At 38.6% G+C, this 23,772-nt stretch overlaps 3 protein-coding genes across 3 annotated transcripts in view; 1 reads left to right on the top strand and 2 right to left on the bottom strand.

Annotated features, from left to right (window-relative positions):
- LOC111189911 (GTPase IMAP family member 8-like) overlaps positions 1-23,772 on the bottom strand; it is a 213,427-nt gene that overhangs the window by 173,532 nt on the left and 16,123 nt on the right. The window lies entirely within an intron of this gene.
- LOC103041624 (trichohyalin-like) lies at positions 409-19,304 on the top strand (the record flags this gene model as incomplete). The annotated part of the gene is made up of 5 exons (XM_049475801.1): positions 409-466; positions 3,055-3,126; positions 14,313-14,948; positions 15,868-15,984; positions 16,782-19,304. Coding segments are annotated over 5 exons (2,520 nt in total), but the record flags the coding sequence as incomplete, so codon positions are not given.
- LOC103044213 (piggyBac transposable element-derived protein 3) lies at positions 18,624-22,444 on the bottom strand. Its single transcript, XM_049475691.1, has 3 exons — positions 22,241-22,444; positions 19,703-21,489; positions 18,624-18,629 (listed from the first exon to the last, which is right to left on the bottom strand). The coding sequence occupies exons 1-3, from the start codon at positions 22,437-22,439 to the stop codon at positions 18,624-18,626; spliced, it is 1,992 nt and encodes a 663-aa protein (XP_049331648.1). The 5' UTR covers positions 22,440-22,444.

Raw genomic sequence — 23,772 nt, 5'->3', positions numbered from 1 at the left:
AATATTAGAAGGGACATGTACCTTCTACTGTAATTAATCATTAAAATGACAGCCACTGTGCTCTTTGGACTGTTATTAACTTTATTCAGATCAGTAACGGCACAGACGGACTTTACCTGACTCACCCTCCTGAAGCAGGTGAACAGATTTACCTGGACACTGCAAACACAAACAAGTGGTAATGGCGTCAAATACTCGTAAGTATAAACCAATAAAACTGAGAAATTAATGTAGTGTCTGTGAACACCTCCTAATACTCTGAGATTTGTAATTAATCAAACACAATATGTGGAATTTTTTTTCCAATGAAAGAAGGAAAAAGTATCCGTAAAACTAAAGTTCCATCTGTTCTGATGTTTTCATATTTTTTTACCACAGTTTTATTTATTTGTTTGTTTGCTTGTTTGTTTTATAGGATTTGTGACCCCAAGTCCCAAACGCAGAAGAACAGATTTATCTCTGGAAAGTAAGTGACTACTTTCTTTAGCCTACTAAACACTTAAATGAAACGAATAAACACTTTATTCCAATGTTTTGATCCAATTATAAATACAAATAGGATTAAGATCAAATTAAAGACTAAAATGTTAAGGTGATAAAACTAGATGATACAATTATTAAGCGTTAAGTGTTTTTATTAGAGATCAGAAGTGAGATCTCCAGAGCTCTGTAATTTCTGCCACCTGAAAAAATTATATGGAGGTACAGTTTAAATGATAATGGTAAAAACAAGTTTATCATAGCAAGTGGATTTCTAATGCTGAAACCTAATACTGTTATGTCTTGTTAGAGTACAGTTCAAGGATCAGACACAGCAGATACAGCAGAGTAAATGAGGATAATAAAATCTGCAGGGAAACAATAAAACTCCACTAAAATTAACCAAAGATAGTCTCAAGACTTCTGATATTAGCCAGTGGTCTAACCAGTTAATTATGTTAACTTATATAAAAAAATTATATATATATATTACACCTTTTTCACATTTACATGAAACATTTAATTCATTAAATCAATTTCAAATAAATCTCAATTTAATTATTTATTTATCATTTTTGTTGTCATTTCTTTATTAATGTATTTTATTAACACTGTCACAAAAAAATCCTCCATAATGTATTGTTACCAATGATTAATGATTAGTGATATCAGTGACAATTTGTAAAACCGCCATTAAAGGTTTTAAATTAGTTGCCAAATTGATGCTTGGTTTACTTAAAAAGAGAGTGCTAATATTATTAAGATAAATAAAACTAAATTATTTGATTTCAAACAGGCGATACAACAAATATTTGTAACACAAAAGTGTTGAAGGAGCAAATTTGGGCAGGTAATCCTTAGTTCATAACAAATGTGTGAGAAAATTACTGAAATATTTTTACACAATGAGTGGAAATTATTTGCATATTTCCCCCTTTACAACCCATAATATAATTAAATCATTAAAGCACAGCATTGCATCACAAACTGCCACTTGGCAAAAGCCAAATAAAGCACACAGGCAAGAGATTACCTTGGCAAACCTTTCCCAAGCACTACTATGGGTAGTTTACGAAGAACACTTAATACTTTACAGTGCAAAGCAAATGCCTTAATTAACCATGTCCAAAAGTGATGTTGACTCCCCTGGACTTGAAGGCATCTGCGATGGACCATTACACAGTGTAAAAGTATTTTGTATTGTTGTCAGATAATCAATATTCCAGATCTTTTCAGAAAGAAAAAGGTCTGAACCAAATGCACAAAAGCACATTGAGATCTTAGAGCAACATACAGGCGCATCTCCAAAAATTAGAATATCATTAAAAAATTACTTTGTTTCAGTAATTCCGTTCAAATGTGAATGATTATGACTTACAGCTAGTGAAAACCTAAAAGTCACTATCTCAGAAATTTAGAATAATATAAGTCCAGTTGGTACTTTTGGCAGTATGGGCAGTCTGACAAGTCCTGCTGGAAAATCAAAAAATCTGCATCTCCATAAAAGTTGTAAGCAGAGGGAAGCATGAAGTGCTGTAAGATTTTCATGGAAAACACTGCACTGACTTGATAAAATATAACAGTGAAACAACATGGTTTGGAGAGTTATGTCATCTGCTGGTGTTGATCCACTGTGTTATATTTTATCAAGTCTAAAGTCAGTGCAGTTTTGTTTTCCTGGAAAATCTTACTGCACTTTATGCTTCCCTCTGCTGCTGACAGCTTTTATGAAGATGCGGATTTCATTTTCCAGCAGGACTTGGCACACTGCCCACAATGCCAAAAGTACCAATTGGTCTTATATAATGTTCTAATTTTCTGAGACACTGATTTTTGGATTTTCATTGGCTGTAAACCATAATCATCAATAAACGCTTAAAATAGATCACTCTGTGTGAAATATGTCTATATAATATATGAGTTTTACATTTCGAATAAAATTACTGAAATAAAATTACTTTTCAATGATATTCTATTTTTTTGAGATCCACTAGTACATGAAGAGCTTAAAGCAAAATATGTTGCTTTCAATACCACATGTTTCCAGAGACATCTATGCTTATTTCAGCAAGGAAAATGTAAATCCACATGCTGCACACAATACAAAGGCGTGGCTGCAGAAGAACAGATTATGGGTGCTGACCTGTGCCAGCAGAAAATTTGTGAAGAAGAAAAATGCAAAAGTGATTATTCTGTACTAAAGATGTGCAGAATCATTAAGATGTGTTTGCAGGTACAATGAGACAATATAACACCTGAAACATTCCATCACTTGGTTTCCTCAGTGCCTAAATGTATGTACAGTGTTGTGAAAAGGAATGACAATATATCAAATCTGAAGGCATAAAACACAGTAATGGGCATAGATTAATAAATGAAATGAAATCAAGCTGTCCAAACAAACCATGAAATATTTTGGTTTAATACTGTCTGCAATGAAATTCTACTGTCATAAATCATTAACATGATATAGGTGTGCTCTTTGGACTGTAACAACAGTTTGAATAACTCTTCTATTCTTATCAGCACTTTTTTCTCTGGTATACTACAGCATGTGTTTTGAAAACCTTGCAGGGTCTGACGTAGGAAGTCCCAAAAGAGGAAGAAAGCCTAAAAGACGAAGCAGCAAAGACATTCCTCTACAATGTGAGTGACAATAAAGTAAATAAATACAGATTAACAATACAAACAATGTTCTGATATTGTGCTTATACTGCTAAATATGGTGACTGCAATATATTTTACAGGCCTTGATTTAATGAAACACTCTTAGAATCTCCAGACTTGACTTATTAAGAAGTTTTATGTGATTGCTAGATTTGAAATGAAGAGATATGCAACCAAATATAATGCTCACAAAAATTAAGGGAGCACATCAAGTCAGTTAAACTTCAGGGATATCCATCTGCCCAGTGATGAAGCATAATAAATCATGAATCAAGTTTACCTGCTTTGGTGCAAATGAAAGTGAAAACAAGTGCATTCTTCCTGACTGATTATTCTCTAGTTTTCATGTTTTGCCAGTGTAATTATCATTACTGGTAGCATGAACCAGCCCTTTCAGTTTACACGGGTAATCCAGCTCCTCAATGACAAAAAATGAAAAAGAAAAAAAAAAGAAAAATATTAATAAATAAATGCACATATAAATTACTAAAGAAATAAACATGTGTGTAAATAAATAAATACTTGCATAAATAATTGCATGGATAAATAAATTAATAAATACATTTTGTCAAGAAAAAGAACACACTTAAAATCAGAAATCTATTGCCATATGTCCATGCATGAACACGTTTCTAAATGTTTTAATTTATTTATATATTTATGCATTTTTTATTTCTTCATTTATTTATTTCAACATTTCTACTTTAATTTATTTATTTATTTACACATTTCTTCATTCCTCCGGTAGCCGAGAGTTAAAAATGCACAAATACAGAAATAAATAAATGAATACATATGAAAATAAATAAATAAAAATACATGAAGACATATGTGAATAAATAAATGTAGAAATAAATAAATGTTAGGCAAGGCAAGGCAAGGCAAGTTTATTTATATAGCACCTTTCATACACAACGGTCATTCAAAGTGCTTTACAAATTAGAAAATACACAGAGAAATCAAAAAAAAAAAAAAAACATGTAAAAGATTAACAGTAAAAATGGAAATAAAAACTAAAATAAGAATAAAGCATGATTGATTAAAACATGATTAAAACATGATTAAAACAAAGAGAATTAAATTAAAAACATGTAAAAGAACAACAAGGATTTAATGAGAATAAAGCATGAATAAAACATAATATAAAAGTGCCGTTACAGAATAAAAGTGGGCGGAGCTGCAGTGTTTTAAGCTGAGCTGAAAGCCTGATCAAACATGTAGGTTTTCAGTCTGGATTTAAACATGTTTAGTGTTGGAGCTCTTCTAATGCTCTCTGTTAACTGGTTCCATTTAAGAGCAGCGTAGTAGCTAAACGCTGCCTCTCCGTGTTTAGTTTTTATTTTAGGCGGCTCTAACTGAGCAGTTCCTGATGATCTGAGAGTTCTGTTCGGCTCATACTGCTGGAGCACATCAGATAAATATGCTGGTCCTGCACCATTAACACATTTATAGCCCAGTAACAGAACCTTAAAGTCTATTCTGTAACAGACTGGTATCCAGTGTAGGGATTTAAGGATGGGGGTGATGTGCTCCCTTCTTTTACTTCTAGTCAGAACTCTGGCTGCTGAATTCTGAATAAGCTGAAGCTGTTTAATGGGCTTTTTTGGGAGTCCAGTTAGGAGTCCATTACAGTAATCAATCCTACTAGAAATAAAGGCGTGGATGAGTTTCTCCAGGTCTGATTTAGACAGAAAATCTCTGATCTTATTGATGTTCTTGAGGTGATAAAATGCTGATTTGGTGACGGCTTTGACATGACTGTTAAAAGTGAGATCAGAGTCCATTTGTACACCAAGATTACGCACTAGTTCTTTAGATTTCAGGCTTTTTGAATCCAGATAGGCAGCTAGTCTGTTCCTCTCATTACTATTCCCAAATAAAATAATCTCTGTTTTATCTTTATTTAATTGCAGAAAGTTCTGTCCCATCCATTTATTTATCTGCTCAAGGCATTTACACAGTGAGTCAATGGGACCATAGTTGTTTGGGCAGAGGGCCATGTAGATCTGAGTGTCATCTGCATAGCTGTGGTAAGATATCCCATAGTCACGCATGATTTAAAACAAATAGATGAAAAAATAAATGTTGAAATAAATAAATGTGAAAATAAATAAATGTAGAAATAAATAATAAATAAATGTTGAAATAAATACATGAAGAAATAAATAAATAAAGAAATGTGAAAATAAATAATAAATCTAGAAATTCATTAATCAATAAATATATAAATAAAAATGTATTTATTATTTTTTTATACAATTATTTAGGCATGTATTATTTATATATTTATGTGTGCATTAATTTATTTGTATGTATGTCACTTTTCGTCCTCCATACCTCCAGGATTGATAATGTCCTCTAATGCAACCTGTATCTACAGCTCAGCACTGCCGGGCATTCACCAGAGAATTAGCTCAATTCTAATTCTTCAGGTTAAAGGTGATAACTCCTTTAAACAGCTATAACATGTATTTGTATCAGGCTACAAACAGGACTGCTTTATGAATTCATGCAACGCAACAATGTCTTAAAAGCATTTGACACTGTTTTACTCTTATTCAGTGTGGCAAGACCTTTTGCTAATATTACTTTTAGATTTTTACACTTACTTTTTAAGTTAACTGATCATTTATCAGTTTTAAAATCTGTTATTTCACTTGTTTTAGTGCTTTTTAAAACATGTTGATCCACAGCATAGAGGCTACAAAACTCAAACTATGCAGCCTTTAAACACAGCTTTAACCTAAATATCTAAAATAAAATGTAGCCAAAAATACACACTTGCTGATCTTCACCAGTCTTCACCGTTTACTATCAGCCATTGCTCATCATTCTCATGTAATAGAGCTAACGTTACCTCCATCACCTCAAAGTCCCTTATCCTAACTTTACTAACCTTACCTGTTTATGTGCTACACATTCCTGCTCAGTCTGTCCCTCGCTATCTCCGTCACAAGCCTGCTCTCCCGGTCTGCTGCTTCTGTCTTCACCTACGGAGGATGCGGAGACACATTTTGTAGCAGCTACAGTGAGTTTCTTCGCGTGTAACTTCTCTGCATAACTATTGTTGCCGCTTTTGTTTCTCCATACTGCCTCTCCTTTAACATACGTGCAGTTGGGGTTGGATCTTTGCCTGCCGGGAGACGGGCGGCAGTGGTGGGTCTGCGTGACGTCACCCGCCAGCCACTTTTTCATCGACCCGGCAGTGCCAGGCACGTACCCGGCAGTACTAAAACCTGACAGGGGGCTTGCTGACAGTACGCCGGCAGTTTTAAAAACTGTCAGGTAGCTTCCTGACAGTACGCCGGCACTATTAAAAACTGTCAGGGAGCTTCCTGACAGTACGCCGGCAGTATTAAAAACTGTCAGGGAGCTTGCTGACAGTATGCCCGCAGTTTTAAAAACTGTCAGGTAGCTTCCTGACAGTATGCCGGCACTACTAAAAACTGTCAGGGAGCTTCCTGACAGTACGCCGGCAGTATTAAAAACTGCCAGGGAGCTTGCTGACAGTATGCCGGCAGTATTAAAAACTGCCAGGGAGCTTCCTGACAGTACGCCGGCAGTATTAAAAACTGCCAGGGAGCTTGCTGACAGTACGCCGGCAGTATTAAAAACTGTCAGGTAGCTTCCTGACTGTACGCCGGCACTACTAAAAACTGTCAGGGAGCTTCCTGACAGTACGCCGGCAGTATTAAAAACTGTCAGGAAGCTTGCTGACAGTACGCCGGCATTATTAAAAACTGCCAGGGAGCTTGCTGACAGTATGCCGGCAGTATTAAAAACTGCCAGGGAGCTTCCTGACAGTACGCCGGCAGTATTAAAAACTGCCAGGGAGCTTGCTGACAGTACGCCGGCAGTACTAAAACCTGACAGGGGGCTTGCTGACAGTACGCCGGCAGTTTTAAAAACTGTCAGGTAGCTTCCTGACAGTACGCCGGCACTATTAAAAACTGTCAGGGAGCTTCCTGACAGTACGCCGGCACTATTAAAAACTGTCAGGGAGCTTCCTGACAGTACGCCGGCAGTATTAAAAACTGTCAGGGGGCTTGCTGACAGTACGCCCGCAGTTTTAAAAACTGTCAGGTAGCTTCCTGACAGTATGCCGGCACTACTAAAAACTGTCAGGGAGCTTCCTGACAGTACGCCGGCAGTATTAAAAACTGCCAGGGAGCTTGCTGACAGTACGCCGGCAGTATTAAAAACTGTCAGGTAGCTTCCTGACTGTACGCCGGCACTACTAAAAACTGTCAGGGAGCTTCCTGACAGTACGCCGGCAGTATTAAAAACTGTCAGGAAGCTTGCTGACAGTACGCCGGCAGTATTAAAAACTGCCAGGGAGCTTGCTGACAGTATGCCGGCAGTATTAAAAACTGCCAGGGAGCTTCCTGACAGTACGCCGGCAGTATTAAAAACTGCCAGGGAGCTTGCTGACAGTACGCCGGCAGTACTAAAACCTGACAGGGGGCTTGCTGACAGTACGCCGGCAGTTTTAAAAACTGTCAGGTAGCTTCCTGACAGTACGCCGGCACTATTAAAAACTGTCAGGGAGCTTCCTGACAGTACGCCGGCACTATTAAAAACTGTCAGGGAGCTTCCTGACAGTACGCCGGCAGTATTAAAAACTGTCAGGGGGCTTGCTGACAGTACGCCCGCAGTTTTAAAAACTGTCAGGTAGCTTCCTGACAGTATGCCGGCACTACTAAAAACTGTCAGGGAGCTTCCTGACAGTACGCCGGCAGTATTAAAAACTGCCAGGGAGCTTGCTGACAGTATGCCGGCAGTATTAAAAACTGCCAGGGAGCTTCCTGACAGTACGCCGGCAGTATTAAAAACTGCCAGGGAGCTTGCTGACAGTACGCCGGCAGTATTAAAAACTGTCAGGTAGCTTCCTGACTGTACGCCGGCACTACTAAAAACTGTCAGGGAGCTTCCTGACAGTACGCCGGCAGTATTAAAAACTGTCAGAAAGCTTGCTGACAGTACGCCGGCAGTATTAAAAACTGCCAGGGAGCTTGCTGACAGTATGCCGGCAGTATTAAAAACTGCCAGGGAGCTTCCTGACAGTACGCCGGCAGTATTAAAAACTGCCAGGGAGCTTCCTGACAGTACGCCGGCAGTATTAAAAACTGCCAGGGAGCCTGCTGACAGTATGCCGGCAGTTTTAAAAACTGTCAAGGAGCTAGCCTAGGATGGACTCTTTCATATGGGAGTGGACCTGTTTTGGCATTATAGAAAAATCATGAGAAATTTAATTTTAAGCATGAATAATAAAAATAAATAAATAATATAAAATAAACAATACAGTGAATTTTTCCCAAACTTGCAGGAGTCATAGCCTAGGACAGACTCTTTCAAATTGTAGAGATCATGAGATCATGAGAAATTTAATTTTAAACATGAATAAAATACTAATAATAATAATAATAATAATAATAATAATAATAATAATAATAATAATAATAATAATAATAATAATTTAAAATAAACAATACAGTGAAATTTGCCGAAACTTGCAGAGGTGATAGCCTATGTTTTGGCATCAAATGCTAACAGTGGAACTGTTTTGGTATTATGGGAAAATCATGAGAAATAAAATTTTAAGCAGAAAAAATAAATAAATTAATATAAAATAAACAATACAGTGAAATTTGCCCAAACTTGCAGGAGTCAAAGCCTAGGACAGACTCTTTCAAATGGTAATGGAACTGTTTTGGCATTATGGGAAAATCATGAGAAATGTCATTTTAAGCATAAATAAAAAAAAAACAAAATTATATAAAATAAACAAAACAGTGAAATTTGCCCAAATTTGCAGGAGTCATAGCCTAGGATGGACTCTTTCAAATGGTAGTGGACCTGGTTTGGCATTATGGGAAAATCACAAGAAATTTAATTTTAAATATGCATATACTATATATATGTTTATATCTATATATTTTTGTAATTAATATAAAATAAACAAAACTGTGAAATTTGCCCAAACTCGCAGGAGTCATGGCCTAGGACAAATGGCAGTGGACCTGTTTTGGCATTATGGGAAAATCATGAAAAAAACATATTTTAAGTATAAATAAAAAATAATAAAATGTATATAAAATAAACAAAACAGTGAAATTTGCCCAAACTCGCAGGAGTCATAGCATAGGACAGATTCTTTCAAATGGTAGTGGATCTATTTTGGCATTATGGGAAAATCATGAGAAATTTAATTTTAAACATGAATAAAAAAACAACAATAATAATAATAATAATAGTAATAATAATATAAAATAAAAAATACAGTGAAATTTGCCCAAACTTGCAGAGGTGACAGCCTACAACACATGTTGTACTCTTTCAAATGGTAGTGGACCAGTTTTGGCATTATGGGAAAATCATGAAAAATTTAATTTTAAACACGCATACAATTTTTTTATTAATATAAAATAAACCATACAGTGAAAATTGCCCACACTTGCAGACTCTTTTACAAGGTACTGGATCTGTTTTGGTTTTTTGGGAAACTCATGAGAATTTTAATTTGAAGCATGGATTGAAAAAAGTAATATTAATATAAAACTCTCTCTCTCTCTCTCTCTCTTAAACACTGATGAAATATTATATCAAATAGATAATGTACTGCACAAAATATACAGTGAGGTGAGTTATTTTAATCCGTTTTTTTCTCGTTTCTGGGCTTAATGTATGTCTGAATTAATATAATAGACTGAAACGTGTCGGTCTCCCGTTCTCTGTGTTTTTTAAGCGTGCTCTCCGCCTGCGCGGCTGTTTACCGTAAAATCGCACGTATACGCGCATCTAAATTTAAAGCGCGGATGACTTGACTGAGAACTTCCGAAGCGCGGATAGCTTGACTCCGGTCTTACTGTCAGCAAGCTCCATGACAGTTTTTAAAACTGCCGGCGTACTGTCAGCTAGCCCCCTGACGGTTTTTAAAACTGCCGGCATACTGTCAGGAAGCTCCCTGACCGTTTTTAATACTGCTGACATACTGTCAGCAAGCTCCCTGACAGTTTTTAATACTGCCGGCGTACTGTCAGCTAGCCCCCTGACAGTTTTTAATACTGCCGGCGTACTGTCAGCTAGCCCCCTGACAGTTTTTAGTACTGCCGGCGTACTGTCAGCTAGCCCCCTGACAGTTTTTAGTAGTGCCGGCGTACTGTCAGCAAGCTCCCTGACAGTTTTTAATACTGCCGGCGTACTGTCAGCAAGCTCCCTGACAGTTTTTAATACTGCCGGCGTACTGTCAGCTAGCCCCCTGACAGTTTTTAGTAGTGCCGGCGTACTGTCAGCAAGCTCCCTGACAGTTTTTAATACTGCCGGCGTACTGTCAGCAAGCTCCCTGACAGTTTTTAATACTGCCGGCGTACTGTCAGCTAGCCCCCTGGCAGTTTTTAATAGTGCCGGCGTACTGTCAGGAAGCTACCTGACAGTTTTTAATACTGCCGGCGTACTGTCAGCTAGCCCCCTGACAGTTTTTAATACTGCCGGCGTACTGTCAGCTAGCCCCCTGACAGTTTTTAGTAGTGCCGGCGTACAGTCAGGAAGCTACCTGACAGTTTTTAATACTGCCGGCGTACTGTCAGCTAGCCCCCTGACAGTTTTTAGTAGTGCCGGCGTTCTGTCAGGAAGCTCCCTGACAGTTTTTATTAGTGCCGGCGTACTGTCAGCAAGCCCCCTGACAGTTTTTAGTAGTGCCGGCGTACTGTCAGGAAGCTACCTGACAGTTTTTATTAGTGCCGGCGTACTGTCAGCAAGCCCCCTGACAGTTTTTAGTAGTGCCGGCGTACTGTCAGCAAGCCCCCTGACAGTTTTTAGTAGTGCCGGCGTACTGTCAGCAAGCCCCCTGACAGTTTTTAGTAGTGCCGGCGTACTGTCAGCTAGCCCCCTGACAGTTTTTAGTAGTGCCGGCGTACTGTCAGCAAGCCCCCTGACAGTTTTTAGTAGTGCCGGCGTACAGTCAGGAAGCTCCCTGACAGTTTTTAGTAGTGCCGGCGTACTTTCAGCTAGCTCCCTGACAGTTTTTATTAGTGCCGGCATACTGTCAGGAAGCTACCTGACAGTTTTTAGTACTGCCGGGTACGTGCCTGACACTGCCGGGTCGATGAAAAAGTGGCTGGCGGGTGACGTCACGAAGACCCACCACTGCCGCCCGTCTCCCGTCAGGCAGAGATCCAACCCCCTCTCCATACGTGCTCAACACTGAACGTACCCCACAGAGAAAAGGTGTAGAACCGGCGGACACACACGTGCTTTTGCTTGTAAACATTCGGGGGTCCACTGGCAAGCCCACGCTTTCTTCTTCACAGACAATGCAAAGTAGATAGATTTGAGGAGAAGGGCGTGATTAATTTGCGATACAGAGAAACTTGGAATGGAGTGGAATGGAACGGCGTGGCAATTCTAATCACAATGCACACACACACACTTTTAACCTAGCTAACTTACACACACACACACACACACATATAACCTAGCTAACTAACACACAAACACACACACATATTTAACCTAGCTAACTAACACACACACTTTTAACCTAGCTAACTAACACACACATTTATCTAGGTAACTAACACACATTTAAACTAACTAACACACACATTTAACCTAGCTAACTAACACACACACACACACATTTGATTACTAGTTTATTTTCAGTCAAATACAGAAATAAAAAAGAAACAGTCTCTCTCTCTAAACCTCCAGCAGCAGCACAGCAGAGAATACACTGAGAACCATGAGAGCTGCCTCTGTTAAACATTATCGTAATTATCCCAATAGTGCGCACTGTAAAGACTGCAAGGCTGAAGATGAACATTTATAAGGTTGATGCTTAATATTAAAGCAATGATTATTTAAAAAATACATCAGTCTTACAGTCATTCTTAGAGACTTGGATGCCTTCTGGAGAACATTAATTAATGACTCCTACGTATTAATGTTAGATAATATTTTTTCTTCCAAAAATGGGGTTAAGCAGACTAATACACTGTATTGTTTTACTAAGTGTTGCTTGCTAATATTTGGAAGATAATGAGGATAATAAGGTAAATGAGGTTACTACTACTACAAATGGTGTCGCTTGCTTCATTCAAATATGCCTTTAATATCATAATCAAATACTTCAAATAATTGTTCGAGTACATAGTTACCAGGTGGCATGTAAGGGTTTTCAGCTGAGTAGTTAATGTTGATTTGAGCAGTAATTAATGAATAGTTACTATAAAGAAGACTAAGTAATAATGAACTACTATAATCATTAGTTCAGTACTATCTACTGAGTAATTATTCAGTACTCCCTGGTACTTAATAGAAAATATTTAGGTGTTAATGCAGCGCTATTAATTAGTTACTGCTTAGTTACCTATTAACTATGGAACAGTATTATAAAGTGTTTCCAAACACACTATAATGCCAACTTTACTGAAATGTTATATTGTGTGCTGTGCCTTGTCTTATCGCAGTGCACAGAACGGAGTTCAGACAGAGCGTGGGTACAGCTATGAATTCAATTCATAAACAGTAGTCTGGGGGCCCAAGGCCAGCTTGAGGCCCCAAGCAACTCATCATCCTGAACACACCATCCCCAAAGTGAAACATGGTGGTTCCAGCATCATGCTGTGGGGATGCTTTTCTTCAGAAGGGACAGGGAAGTTGGTCAGAGATGATAAAAAGATGGACAGAGCTAAATACAAGGCAATCCTGGACGAAAAAAAAACTGTTGGAGGCTGCAAAAGACTTGAGACTAGGAAGGAGAACCAAGATAATGACTCTTAACATACAGACAGAGCTACAGTGGGATGGTTTAGATCAGAGAATATCCATGTGTGAAAATGGCCCATAGTCAAAGCCCTGACCTAAATCCAATTGAGCTTCTGTGCCAAGACATGAAAATTGCTGTTCACAGATGCTCTCCATACAACCTGGCTGAGCTAGAGATATTTTATAAAGAAGAATGAGCAACAGTCTCAGTCTCCAGATGTGCAAAGCTGGTAGAAACAAACCCCAAAATAAAATATACCCCAGCGAATGGTGGCTCAACTAGGTATTGATAGATTTTTATTTGATTACATTTTTTTAAATCTGTGTATCATTTTCGTTTCACTTTATGTGCTATTTTGTTTTAGTCTATCACTTAAAATCTCAATAAAATAAATTTAAGTTTGTGGCAGTAAGGTGACAAAATGTGAAAAAGTTCAAGGGGTATTGTCACATCATGGTCTTGTCTCTGTGTTATTCTTACGTGACCTGTGCTCTTTTGTGTCTCTTGTCAGTAGATTTCCACCACGTGTTTCTCATTTGTAGCTCCGCCCCTTCCCCAGGTGTTTCCAATTCTAGAGTGTTTCCTGTTAGTATAAATAGCCCTCCTCTGCCACTTTGTCTCCGTCGGTCTTGGCACTAACCCCTGTTGTTTGTCTCTCCGTGTCTCTTTGTGATTTCAGCCTTAGCCTTAGCCCTAGCCCTAGTTCCTTGTTTACATCTTCTTGTTTCTTGTTCCCTTTAGTTCCCTGCTTAGTTTATTTATTCTTGTCTAGCTTAGTTTTTCCCTGTCTAGTTTAGCCTCTTGTTTGTTTTCCTTGTATATATCCCTGCCTTGTTTAGTATTGTATTTATTCAGTCCCTTGTTTGTTTCTTTGTTTATTTACTCCCAGTTTATTTTGTTATTTATTATCTCTTGTTGGTTTAGTTTATGTTCTCTGGTTTCTCTCGTTTGTTTTGGTTTTTGTTTATTTGTTTATCTAGTTTATCTCCCTGTTTTATGTTTAAGTGTTTACTTGTTTCTCGTTTCCTGGTTTATTTATATTTATTTATTAAATTATTCATTTCTCACCCTACCTGCACTTGCGTACGTCTCCTCGTCTCCCTGCCTGGGTATTCTGACAGGTATGAATACTTTTGCAAGCCACTGTATTTCAAACCCTAAAAAGGGGTTACACAGCCAAAAAAAGTTATGAACCCCTGTTCTAAGCTATTAAACACATCAATAAAAAATATTAGGAAAAAAACTGAAAGCTCCTCCTTTCCAAACTCCAAGTATCTTCAAAAAAGACCAAAAACCAACTAACTATCTTTTCAATTCAGTACTGTGACTGTGGGTGCAGTCGCTCATATTCTGTTAGTAAGAACCTCAGTTTTTGATGTGTGATCTCTTAATTTTTCAGTCAGGATTGTTCTGCTGGGGAAGAACAGCTCAGAGATCAGCAGAGTTGGGAACTTCATCTTGGACAGAGATGCTTTTAATACTGAAGCTCTTCCTCCTTCAGTAGAGCAGCACAGTGAGAGAGCTGGAGGAACAGTGGAGGGAAGATACATCACCCTCATCAACACACCTCACCTGCTTGATCCTCAGCTCTCTGAAGAAGAGCTGAATCAGAGAGTGAGAGAGTGTGTATCTCTGTGTTCTCCTGGACCTCATGTGTTTTTACTGGTTTTTGAGTCAGGAAACTTTACCAAGCAGGACCAGGAGAGAACCAGACATGTACTGAACTCTTACAGCTCATCTTCACTGGACTACACTATAGTGTTGACTCAGAGTACGCCGTACCGTGGAAATCTTTCTGCAGGGTGTTGTTTGGTACAGAAAGGTCGGTATTTGCAGCTGTTGATCACAGACTGTAAAGAGAGGACAGAAGATATTTCAGTGATTACAAATCATCAGCTTTTGGAGAAGATAGATGAAGTGGTAAAGGAAAATGGAGGAGGCTACCTGACCTGTGATGAGCTACAGGAGAGGCTTTCAGTAAAATCAGAAGAGGCAGATACGAGTGAAGAAACAAAGAGAAAGTCCAAGGAAAATTGTAAGTATATAGATGCACTGTTTTGTTGATATAATTGTGTTCATGAGTCTACATGCACCTGGATAAAATTCTATACATATTTATTTTGTATTTGCTTTGTTTATTTTTTTTTTACACATTTTGAGTACATATAAAAAAGCAGTTTTTAAATTATACAAAAAATCTATTCAAACCAACCTGGCCCTATGTAAAATATATATATATATAAAAACTTTGTTGTGCCCCCTTGGTTTTGATTTATTTAAAGTCATGCCACAGTATCGCAATCAGACCTTGACAGGGCCACTCCAAAACCTTGATTTTGTTTTTTGAGGCATTCAGAGGTGGTGCTGCTAGTGTGCTTTAGACCACTGTCCTACTACAGAACCCAAATCTGCCTGTGCTTGAGGTCACAAACAGATGGACAGACATTCTCCTTCAGGATTTTTGGTAGAGAGCAGAAATTATGGTTCCATCAATGACAGCAAGTTGTCCAGGTCCTAAACTGCAAAGCAGCCCAAGTCCAACACATTACCACCACCATGTTTGACTTTAAAAAATTCTGAAAAATGATGACATGAAAAAAAGTATAACAAAAAAGCAAAAACAAAAGAAATCTTTACAGAACACCTGACTTAGCTCTTTAGAAACACTTGAGCATTTTATTCAGGACACATTGGCTTTTTTAGTTGTTGAGACAAGTCATAGTGTAAATGCAATTTTGACCAAGACAAAGTGTGAAACAACAGACTGAAAACATATAATGATAATGAATGCTTTGGGGTCGGAAATTCAACAGTTCTTGATGTTTCAATTAATAGTATTAATAGTGGATAAAGTGCCATGTCTACTATTCTACATGTAATTGGTTAATTGTTTTGAACATTTAACCAGTAATTTGAAAAGTATTTACTTGCAGTGTTTCCTCCTATTGTAACAGACAGTTCTGTCCTGAAGACATTAGAAGAGGAGCGACAGAAGCACAAAGCTGAAAAGGAGGAGATGAAGAGAATTATTGAAGCTCTAGAGATGAAGCTTAAGACTCGGGCACCAGCAGGTAACTGAACGCATGCATGGGCAGTAGAAATGTGATAAAGACTTGTATTTTATAGTCAGGACAGACTTTGATCAAAATATAGGTAACCTCTAGACCAGGATCAGGGAATGCAAGAAGAGGAAGAATGTCTGTGACTGTGAACAAATGACACAACACTGAACCAAGGCCAGGAAGGTTGTAAAGGACCTCAGCCATCCTAATAATAGGATATTCTCTCTGCTGCAGTCAGGGAAAGACTTTTGCTCCCTGATTGGAAACACAGAAAGGATGGGGAGGAGCTTCTTACTGAAAGCTATTTGGCTTCTAAACCGGGACAGCATCTAGAACTATCTTATATACAAACTTACATCTGTGCATAACCATTTTTGCACATTTTGCACTTTTACAGTTTTTTAAACACTTTTTTACACTTTGATACACAACAGCTTCCCTGCTTTACACTTTTTTATTATATAGTATATGTTTATTTTTTTGTACTATGTCTGAATATTTATTTATTACACTTAACCTAGAAACTTAAAGTTCAGAAGTGTAAAGAAATAGCATGTAATTTCAGATTTCCACAGTTTTATCACTGTACATTCACTAAGTACATCTTCCTTCAGCTTTATATATAATGGTTAGGGAGACTAAGCACAGAATCAGTGTTTTTAGTGTTCCTGGTCTAGGTGCATCATGCCCCTGCACATTTTAAAGCACTCCACTAAAATGTGCAGGATAACATGCCTTCATGGCCAGGGTTGAGAAATATGGCACTAAAAATGACAGTAAATCACAACCTGTTTGTTGTTTTCCAGATGCTGTGCAGAGTGAGGACACTTTCAGGATTGTGTTATTGGGGAAGACTGGAGTGGGGAAGAGTGCTTCTGGAAATACCATCCTGGGCAAAGAAGTTTTCAGGGAGTTAAGTTCTTTTCGGTCAGTTACCAGCGTCTGTCAGAAAGAATCTGCTAAAGACAGACGGAGACGAGTCACTGTGATCGACACTCCGGGACTGTTTGATACAAATGTTCCTAATGAAGAGATCAGGAAGGAAATTGTTAAGTGTATCACCATGGCTGCACCAGGTCCACACGTCTTTCTGCTGGTGCTGACAGTGGGACGCTTCACACAAGAGGAGAAAGAAGCAGTGAAGATGATCCAAGATCTGTTTGGTGAAGAATCCAGAAGATACACCATGGTGCTCTTCACCAGAGGAGATGATCTGCGAGGAACAAATATCAATGATTATATCAAAGATTCTGATCACAGCTTACAAAACATCATTTACCAGTGTGGAAACAGATACCACGTGTTCAACAACAGAAATCCTGAAGACCAAACCCAGGTCACTGATCTACAGGAGAAGATCAACTCCGTGGTGGCAGTGAATGGAGGGAGCTGCTACACTAATGAGATGTTCCAGCAGGTGGAGAAAGCTCTACAGCAAGATAAGGAGAGAATCCTGAAGGAGAGAAAAGAGGAGATAGAGAGAGAGAAAGAAGAACTGAGAGCCAAACATGAAGCTGAGCTGGAGAAACTGAAGAAGACCATGGAGAAGGAACGGCAAAGTCTGGAAAATGAGAGAAGACAAAAGGAGAAAGAGTTTCAGGAGAGAGAAGCTCAAATAAAGGAGGAGACAAACAAAGAGCTCAAAAAGGAAATGAGCAAGAGACTTAAAGAACAGCAAGAGTCCTTTACTGAGGAGATGAAAAAGAAAGTGCAGACCTATAAAGAACAATTGCAGAAAGATCTGCACTATCAGAAAGAAAATTATGAGAGGGAGAAAGAAAAAATAAGGAAAAATGCAGAGGAGAAGGCGAGACGGCAGGCAGAAGAGGAATTCTGCGCTAAACTGGAAATAGCAGTGGCAAAAGCCAGAGAAGAGGGCAGGAAAGAGGGCAGAAAAGAGGACAGGGAAGAGGGCAGGAAAGAGGAAAGGGAAGAGGGCAGAGAAGAGGGCAGGAAAGAGGGCAGAAAAGAGGACAGGGAAGAGGACAGGGAAGAGGGCAGGAAAGAGGACAGGGAAGAGGGCAGGAAAGAGGGCAGAGATGAGGGCAGGAAAGAGGGCAGAAAAGAGGACAGGGAAGAGGGCAGGAAAGAGGACAGGGAAGAGGGCAGAGTAGAGGGCAGGAAAGAGGGCAGAGTAGAGGACAGGAAAGAAGGCAGAGTAGAGGGCGGAGAAGAGGACAGGGAAGAGGGCAGAGTAGAGGGCAGAGTAGAGGGCAGAGAAGAGGACAGGGAAGAGGGCAGAGTAGAGAGCAGAGAAGAGGACAGGGAAGAGGGCAGAGTAGAGAGCAGAGAAGAGGACAGGGAAGAGGGCAGAGTAGAGGGCAGGGAAGAGGGAAATGCAGGGCGACTAGCACATGAATGGAGCAAGAAAGCAGGCCCTCTAGAAGCAGGAGGATTGATCAGTGGATTGATGGACTGGATAAGAAAAAAAATAATATCATAAATCAAAACCTGTCCATTTGGAGAGATTATGGCTAAAATTCTCTTTGAAACTGTGATGATATCAGTAGACCTGACCCCTCACCAGTATACTGTGGGACACTGACATTGTGTACTGCAGTTTTAATAATGAGAAAATAATCTTAACTGAAGTGATGGAAGAGCCCTCGGGTTACTGGTGGGAAGGGGGTTGGCCTGAGCTGGTTCAGTTATACCTGTGGAAAGGGGAAGAATAAGATTAGTAATGTGTTAAAGATAGTACTTACCTTGAAGTGCACTATTTTGATAAAATATATATTTTTAACTGATATCAGTGATGTTTTTTAGTATTTGTTGGTTTGAGTAATTGTTGATAATTGTAATTGTGTGTTTATATGTTTACGTATGCATTAGCGCTAGTCTGTAGTAATAGTAGTGCCCAATTGTTTAAGGGTTGGGGCCATAGCTTTTAACCTCCTAAGACCTGAACTCTTGCATGGCATGCATTTTTTATTTCTCTTTGCTATGTGGGCTAATTGGCACCTGATTAGTGTAAAAACAAAGAATTATCTTTTTACATGATGTAGTTTCTTAGAAAAATGATGTCCACATATGAGGACTTTAGTTTTATATTTCGATAAAACACAATGAAATCACAATTAGTAATGATGTGCAAAACATTTATTTTATGCCTGAACACAGCAGCATTTTTTGCCTGAGTGCAAAACAAAAGTAGAAACAACAATTGTGCCCCTCTGAGCAATATGGATCATTTTAAGTGCTGCTTCAACATGAAGAAATAACAAAGAAAAAAACAAACATTTTCTATTTAGTGTTCATTTACATTTCTGAACAATTGCATTAACATTGCATGAAGCATGAAACATTTGAAGTGCTGCTTCAACATGAAGACAAAGTAAAAAAAATAAAATTTGAATTTGTATTTACTGTTTTACTGTTTTTTATTTATTTCTGAACAATTGCATTAACATTGCATGAAACATTTGAAGTGCTGCTTCAACATGAAGACAAAGTAAAAAAAATAACATTTGTATTTACTTTATTTGTATTTAGTTTTTTTTTTTATTTCTGAACAATTGCATGACGCATGAAACATTTCATTTACGTTCCAATACTGCTACTTGAAACTTTTTTCCCTGTGGGAATGTGTTTACACTTATGTGTGAAATGCTGTGTAACAGTTGCGATCTCCCTGTAAGCAGAGAAATACCTTGCATGTAACACACTGCACTCGAGTTTTCCCTGAGCAGCCTTTTGCTCTGCAGCACGCTGCATTCTTCATGTTTACCATCTCTGGCAGATGTGCATTGGCCCTTCTGCGGAATGAGACATGGGGCACTGCCTTCACTGGACGCTTTTTCCCTTGGAATAACACGACTGGGTCATCCTCTTCTGAAAAGTCAGAGCTGTCATTGGCATGCTGAGCCAAGAATGTCATGGCCACTTCCATTTGAAATTCAAGGAACTGCATGATGTTCTTTTTTAGCGTGCCACATACAGTCAGGTCTTTGCGGTACAGTAGCCAGCTGTTGGATAAAGCCAGATCGGTAAAGTGCATCAGCATCCGCAGTGTCCATTTCTTTGTACGGCCACTCATGCGATAGTAACTCATCATTCTATCGGCAAGGTCAACTCCACCCATCTTGGAGTTGTATTCACGGATGATATTTGGTCGTGAGATGGTCACATATTGTTTCAGCTTTTTGTTCCATCTCTGGCAGTTGTCTTCTGGCTCTCTAGCATGAACAGAAGACATCATCAACACTGGTTTATTGTCATACCATTTCACCACGCAAATCTTTCCATCCTCAGTGGTAACTTGTGCTGAAGTACCTCTTCCATCCTTTTTCATTGTTTTGTCAGTTGGTAGCTTCTGTACTGCTGCATTGACCCGATTCTTCATAACTGTACCAGTTACATGCATCTGCTTCTTCATCATATGTTCCATGACTTGGATGGATGTGAAGAACCGATCACAGTAAATGTTTGTATTAGGATGCAGAGTTTGAGACAGACGATCTATCACCAAGCCTCCCAAACCCAGATCCCCTGGTTGTTCAACCTGCTCAAGGAGTGCATCTGCACCTTGATAAATGTCAAAATCCAGCACAATACCATCTGCTGTTGCACACACAAAAATTTTCATGCCAACTGGATTTGGTTTCATTGGCAGATATTGTCGCCATGGACAAGCTCCTGTGAATGGAATCATCTGCTCATCAATGGAAACGCATTGTGGTCGAGCTTGAGATTTGCAGCCTTTCAGAATGCGGTTCAGAAAAGGCCTCACCTTCCAGAATTTATCACACTCTCTCAGATCTTCTGGAACATCATCATCAATGAGCACTTTGAGTGATCGCCTCAGTCTGAAAAATCTGTCACGTGTGAACTTTTCAGTGATGGCGGGCAGTTTTGTAGTTTTGGACCAGTACATCCTGATTGCAGGATAGGGTACGCAAGACATTAAAATACAGGCACCAAAAAAATGATACATTTCATCAGTTGATGTGTTGAGTGGGGCCCCACTTCTAGACAGTGATGTAGCATTAGAACAATCTGCTATCATTTTCATTAAATCTTTATCAATATACTGTTCTATGTAGTCCAGTGGGGTCCAGTTTTCTCTGTTCTGCACAGTTTCCTCCTCATGCTCAAACTGGGCTTGATTTGGTGTTAGTGGAGAAGCCCGCCATCGCATCCCACGCCCCTCTTTGACCTGTTCTTGATGGCTTGGTCCTGGTGTTGTCTCTTCAGGGACATTGTCTGAGACATCAGCCGCATCTTGCTGTGTCCGAGAGTGACGTCTAGAAGGCCGTGATCTGGCAATGTCACGATCGGAGCGATATCCTTCATATTCATCACGGTGACGTTTACGTCCCCTGGTAGGCTGAGAGGGTTGTGGAATGGGGTCCTCACACCCACTACTGTCCTCCTCACTGCTGCTTGGCACCTGTTGTGGGGGTTGATAGTCAGTATCCCCCACGAGATCGTCGATGTCTGACAAATCTTCCACCTCTGAGTTGTCATCACCCATTAACTCCAGTAACTCCAGTGCTTGTGACAGAGAATACCGCTCTGGAAAATAAAATCATGAGAAAAATGTAGATTTATTTATAAAACATGCTAGATCTGCTTGTACTGAAGTAAAAAATGTTCTATCTAAAACATTACAAAATACAATTTAATTCTTACATTATGTTGTTAGCATATATGACGCCCTTTCAACTAAACTAACAAAACTAAGAGAGATGTAGATTTATTTATAAAACATGCTAGATCTGCTTGTAAAAAACTAACAAAACTAAGAGAGATGTAGATTTACTTATAAAACATGCTAGATCTGCTTGTAAAAAACTAACAAAACTAAGAGAGATGTAGATTTACTTATAAAACATGCCAGATCTGCTTGTACTGTAGTAAACAACTTTTTTCTACCTAAAACATTACAAAATACAATTTAATTCTCACATTATGTTGTTATCATATATGACGCCCTTTCAACTAAACTAACAAAACTAAGAGAGATGTAGATTTATTTATAAAACATGCTAGATCTGCTTGTACTGTAGTAAACAAATTTTTTCTACCTTAAACATTACAAAATACAATTTAATTCTTACATTATGTTGTTAGCATATATGACGCCCTTTCAACTAAACTAACAAAACTAAGTCCGCAAGTCCACATATGTGGACATCATGTTTAGCGACATGGTAAATCGTTACAGTTGCTAACTTTTGTAAAATTTGACTTTCATAACAAACAGTGAATGCTTTTATACATATCTGATCAAGAATCAGCCACAAAATCTGATCAATTTCTTTACCTGGTCGATGTTTGTATCGGGAGTTCCCATCTGAACTTCTGGGTGTGTTGTCAGCCATCTTGAATCGAAACTCTAAGGTGTTAAACTCTTCTGCCACCACTAGGTGACAGTATAATTGCTTCATAAGAGGACACCAGACCCTTGTAGAGAAAGATTTATTGTTGTGGTCTAGACAACCCAAAATGTGAAGTCCACACATGTGGACGCCAGGTCCTAGAAGGGAGGACTGAAGGATTGGGTCTCTTTCTTTTGTTAAGGGTGTTGCTAGAGAGATATGGGGTTTTAGACAGCAGTGCAGCTAGAACCCTTTCCTGACTGCTGTTGAGTCAGATAGTCCTCTTCCACTATCTTTAATTTAATTTTGTTTTAGATTTGTACCGTTTTTTTTTTACCCTCTGTTATTTGTGTGCTGAGAACCCTTAATAAAAAATGCTTTTACCTTGGATGTATTCGTCCCTCTCTTGGTGGCGAATCCTGCCTCCTGTCCTTCCACCCATCCACAAGTAAAGCCTCAAATACTCCAATGAGCAATAGTAACATTCACAAATTGTAACTGGTATGTGTACTGAAGACGAGAGGAAACGTAGATATTTCAGTCCTTTTTCTCACCTGGCCGACCCAAAGCTCAAGTACTCTAATGTGTTACTATTTCCAATCCAGTAATCAAATTAAAGTTACTTATAGTTACATATATATACATATATAAGTCACTGTGCACTTTGTAGCATTGTTAAAAAAGTCTGGATGAGAAAGACGTTTTCAATCGTCACTTTATTGCTGGAACTGGATTGATAATAGGGGTGTGCCATATCGTATCGCCAACTTTTTTGAATATCGTGAACGATATTATATCCTAAAATATCGTGCCCAAATATCACCCACCCCTAATGATCACATCAGGGTACTACTTTTTTTTTTAGCTGTTTTTAGCAAAAGGAAGATTCACACTGTTCTCATTTACCATAAAATATCTACTAGAGACAGATTATATCTGTCCAGTATCATTTATTTTACTTAGGTTCTGGATATACATTGAGATATTTGCATTGTAGTATTAATATCACGACATTCTGAGCATTGACTTCTGTTACAAATCTGATGAAAATTCTCGTATTTCTTTTTAATATCTCAGTTAGGGGTGTGCCATATCATATCATCCTATTGTATACAATATTAAAATGTAATTTTCATTCTGTTGCAGTAGTGTATTCTTGAAATATTTATGTTTTAATTGAATGTTTTGTCATATCGCCAAGAATAACGTTATCGCAAAAATACCATAAAATATTGTGATATTATTTTAGGGCCATATCACCCACCCCTAATTTATAAATAACAAAAGGCTAGCGAGCTAACAAGCAAACAGTGTGTAAACACTGTAAGTTCAGAACACTTAACAAAAGAGTGTTTCTTTAAGAAACTGTTTGGAATGTGAAAGTTGAAGAAGGATGCTGTGCCCACGTTATTTACCTGGACAGATAGCTCAGCGAAGTCTGTAAGGAGGACTATAGTTAGACCAACTAAATGGTATG

The sequence above is a fragment of the Astyanax mexicanus genome, chromosome 3 (genome assembly GCF_023375975.1).
Source record: "Astyanax mexicanus isolate ESR-SI-001 chromosome 3, AstMex3_surface, whole genome shotgun sequence".
NCBI lineage: Eukaryota > Metazoa > Chordata > Actinopteri > Characiformes > Acestrorhamphidae > Astyanax > Astyanax mexicanus.
Note: the sequence above shows the minus strand (reverse complement) of the source record. Positions and strands in the feature narration are given on the sequence as shown.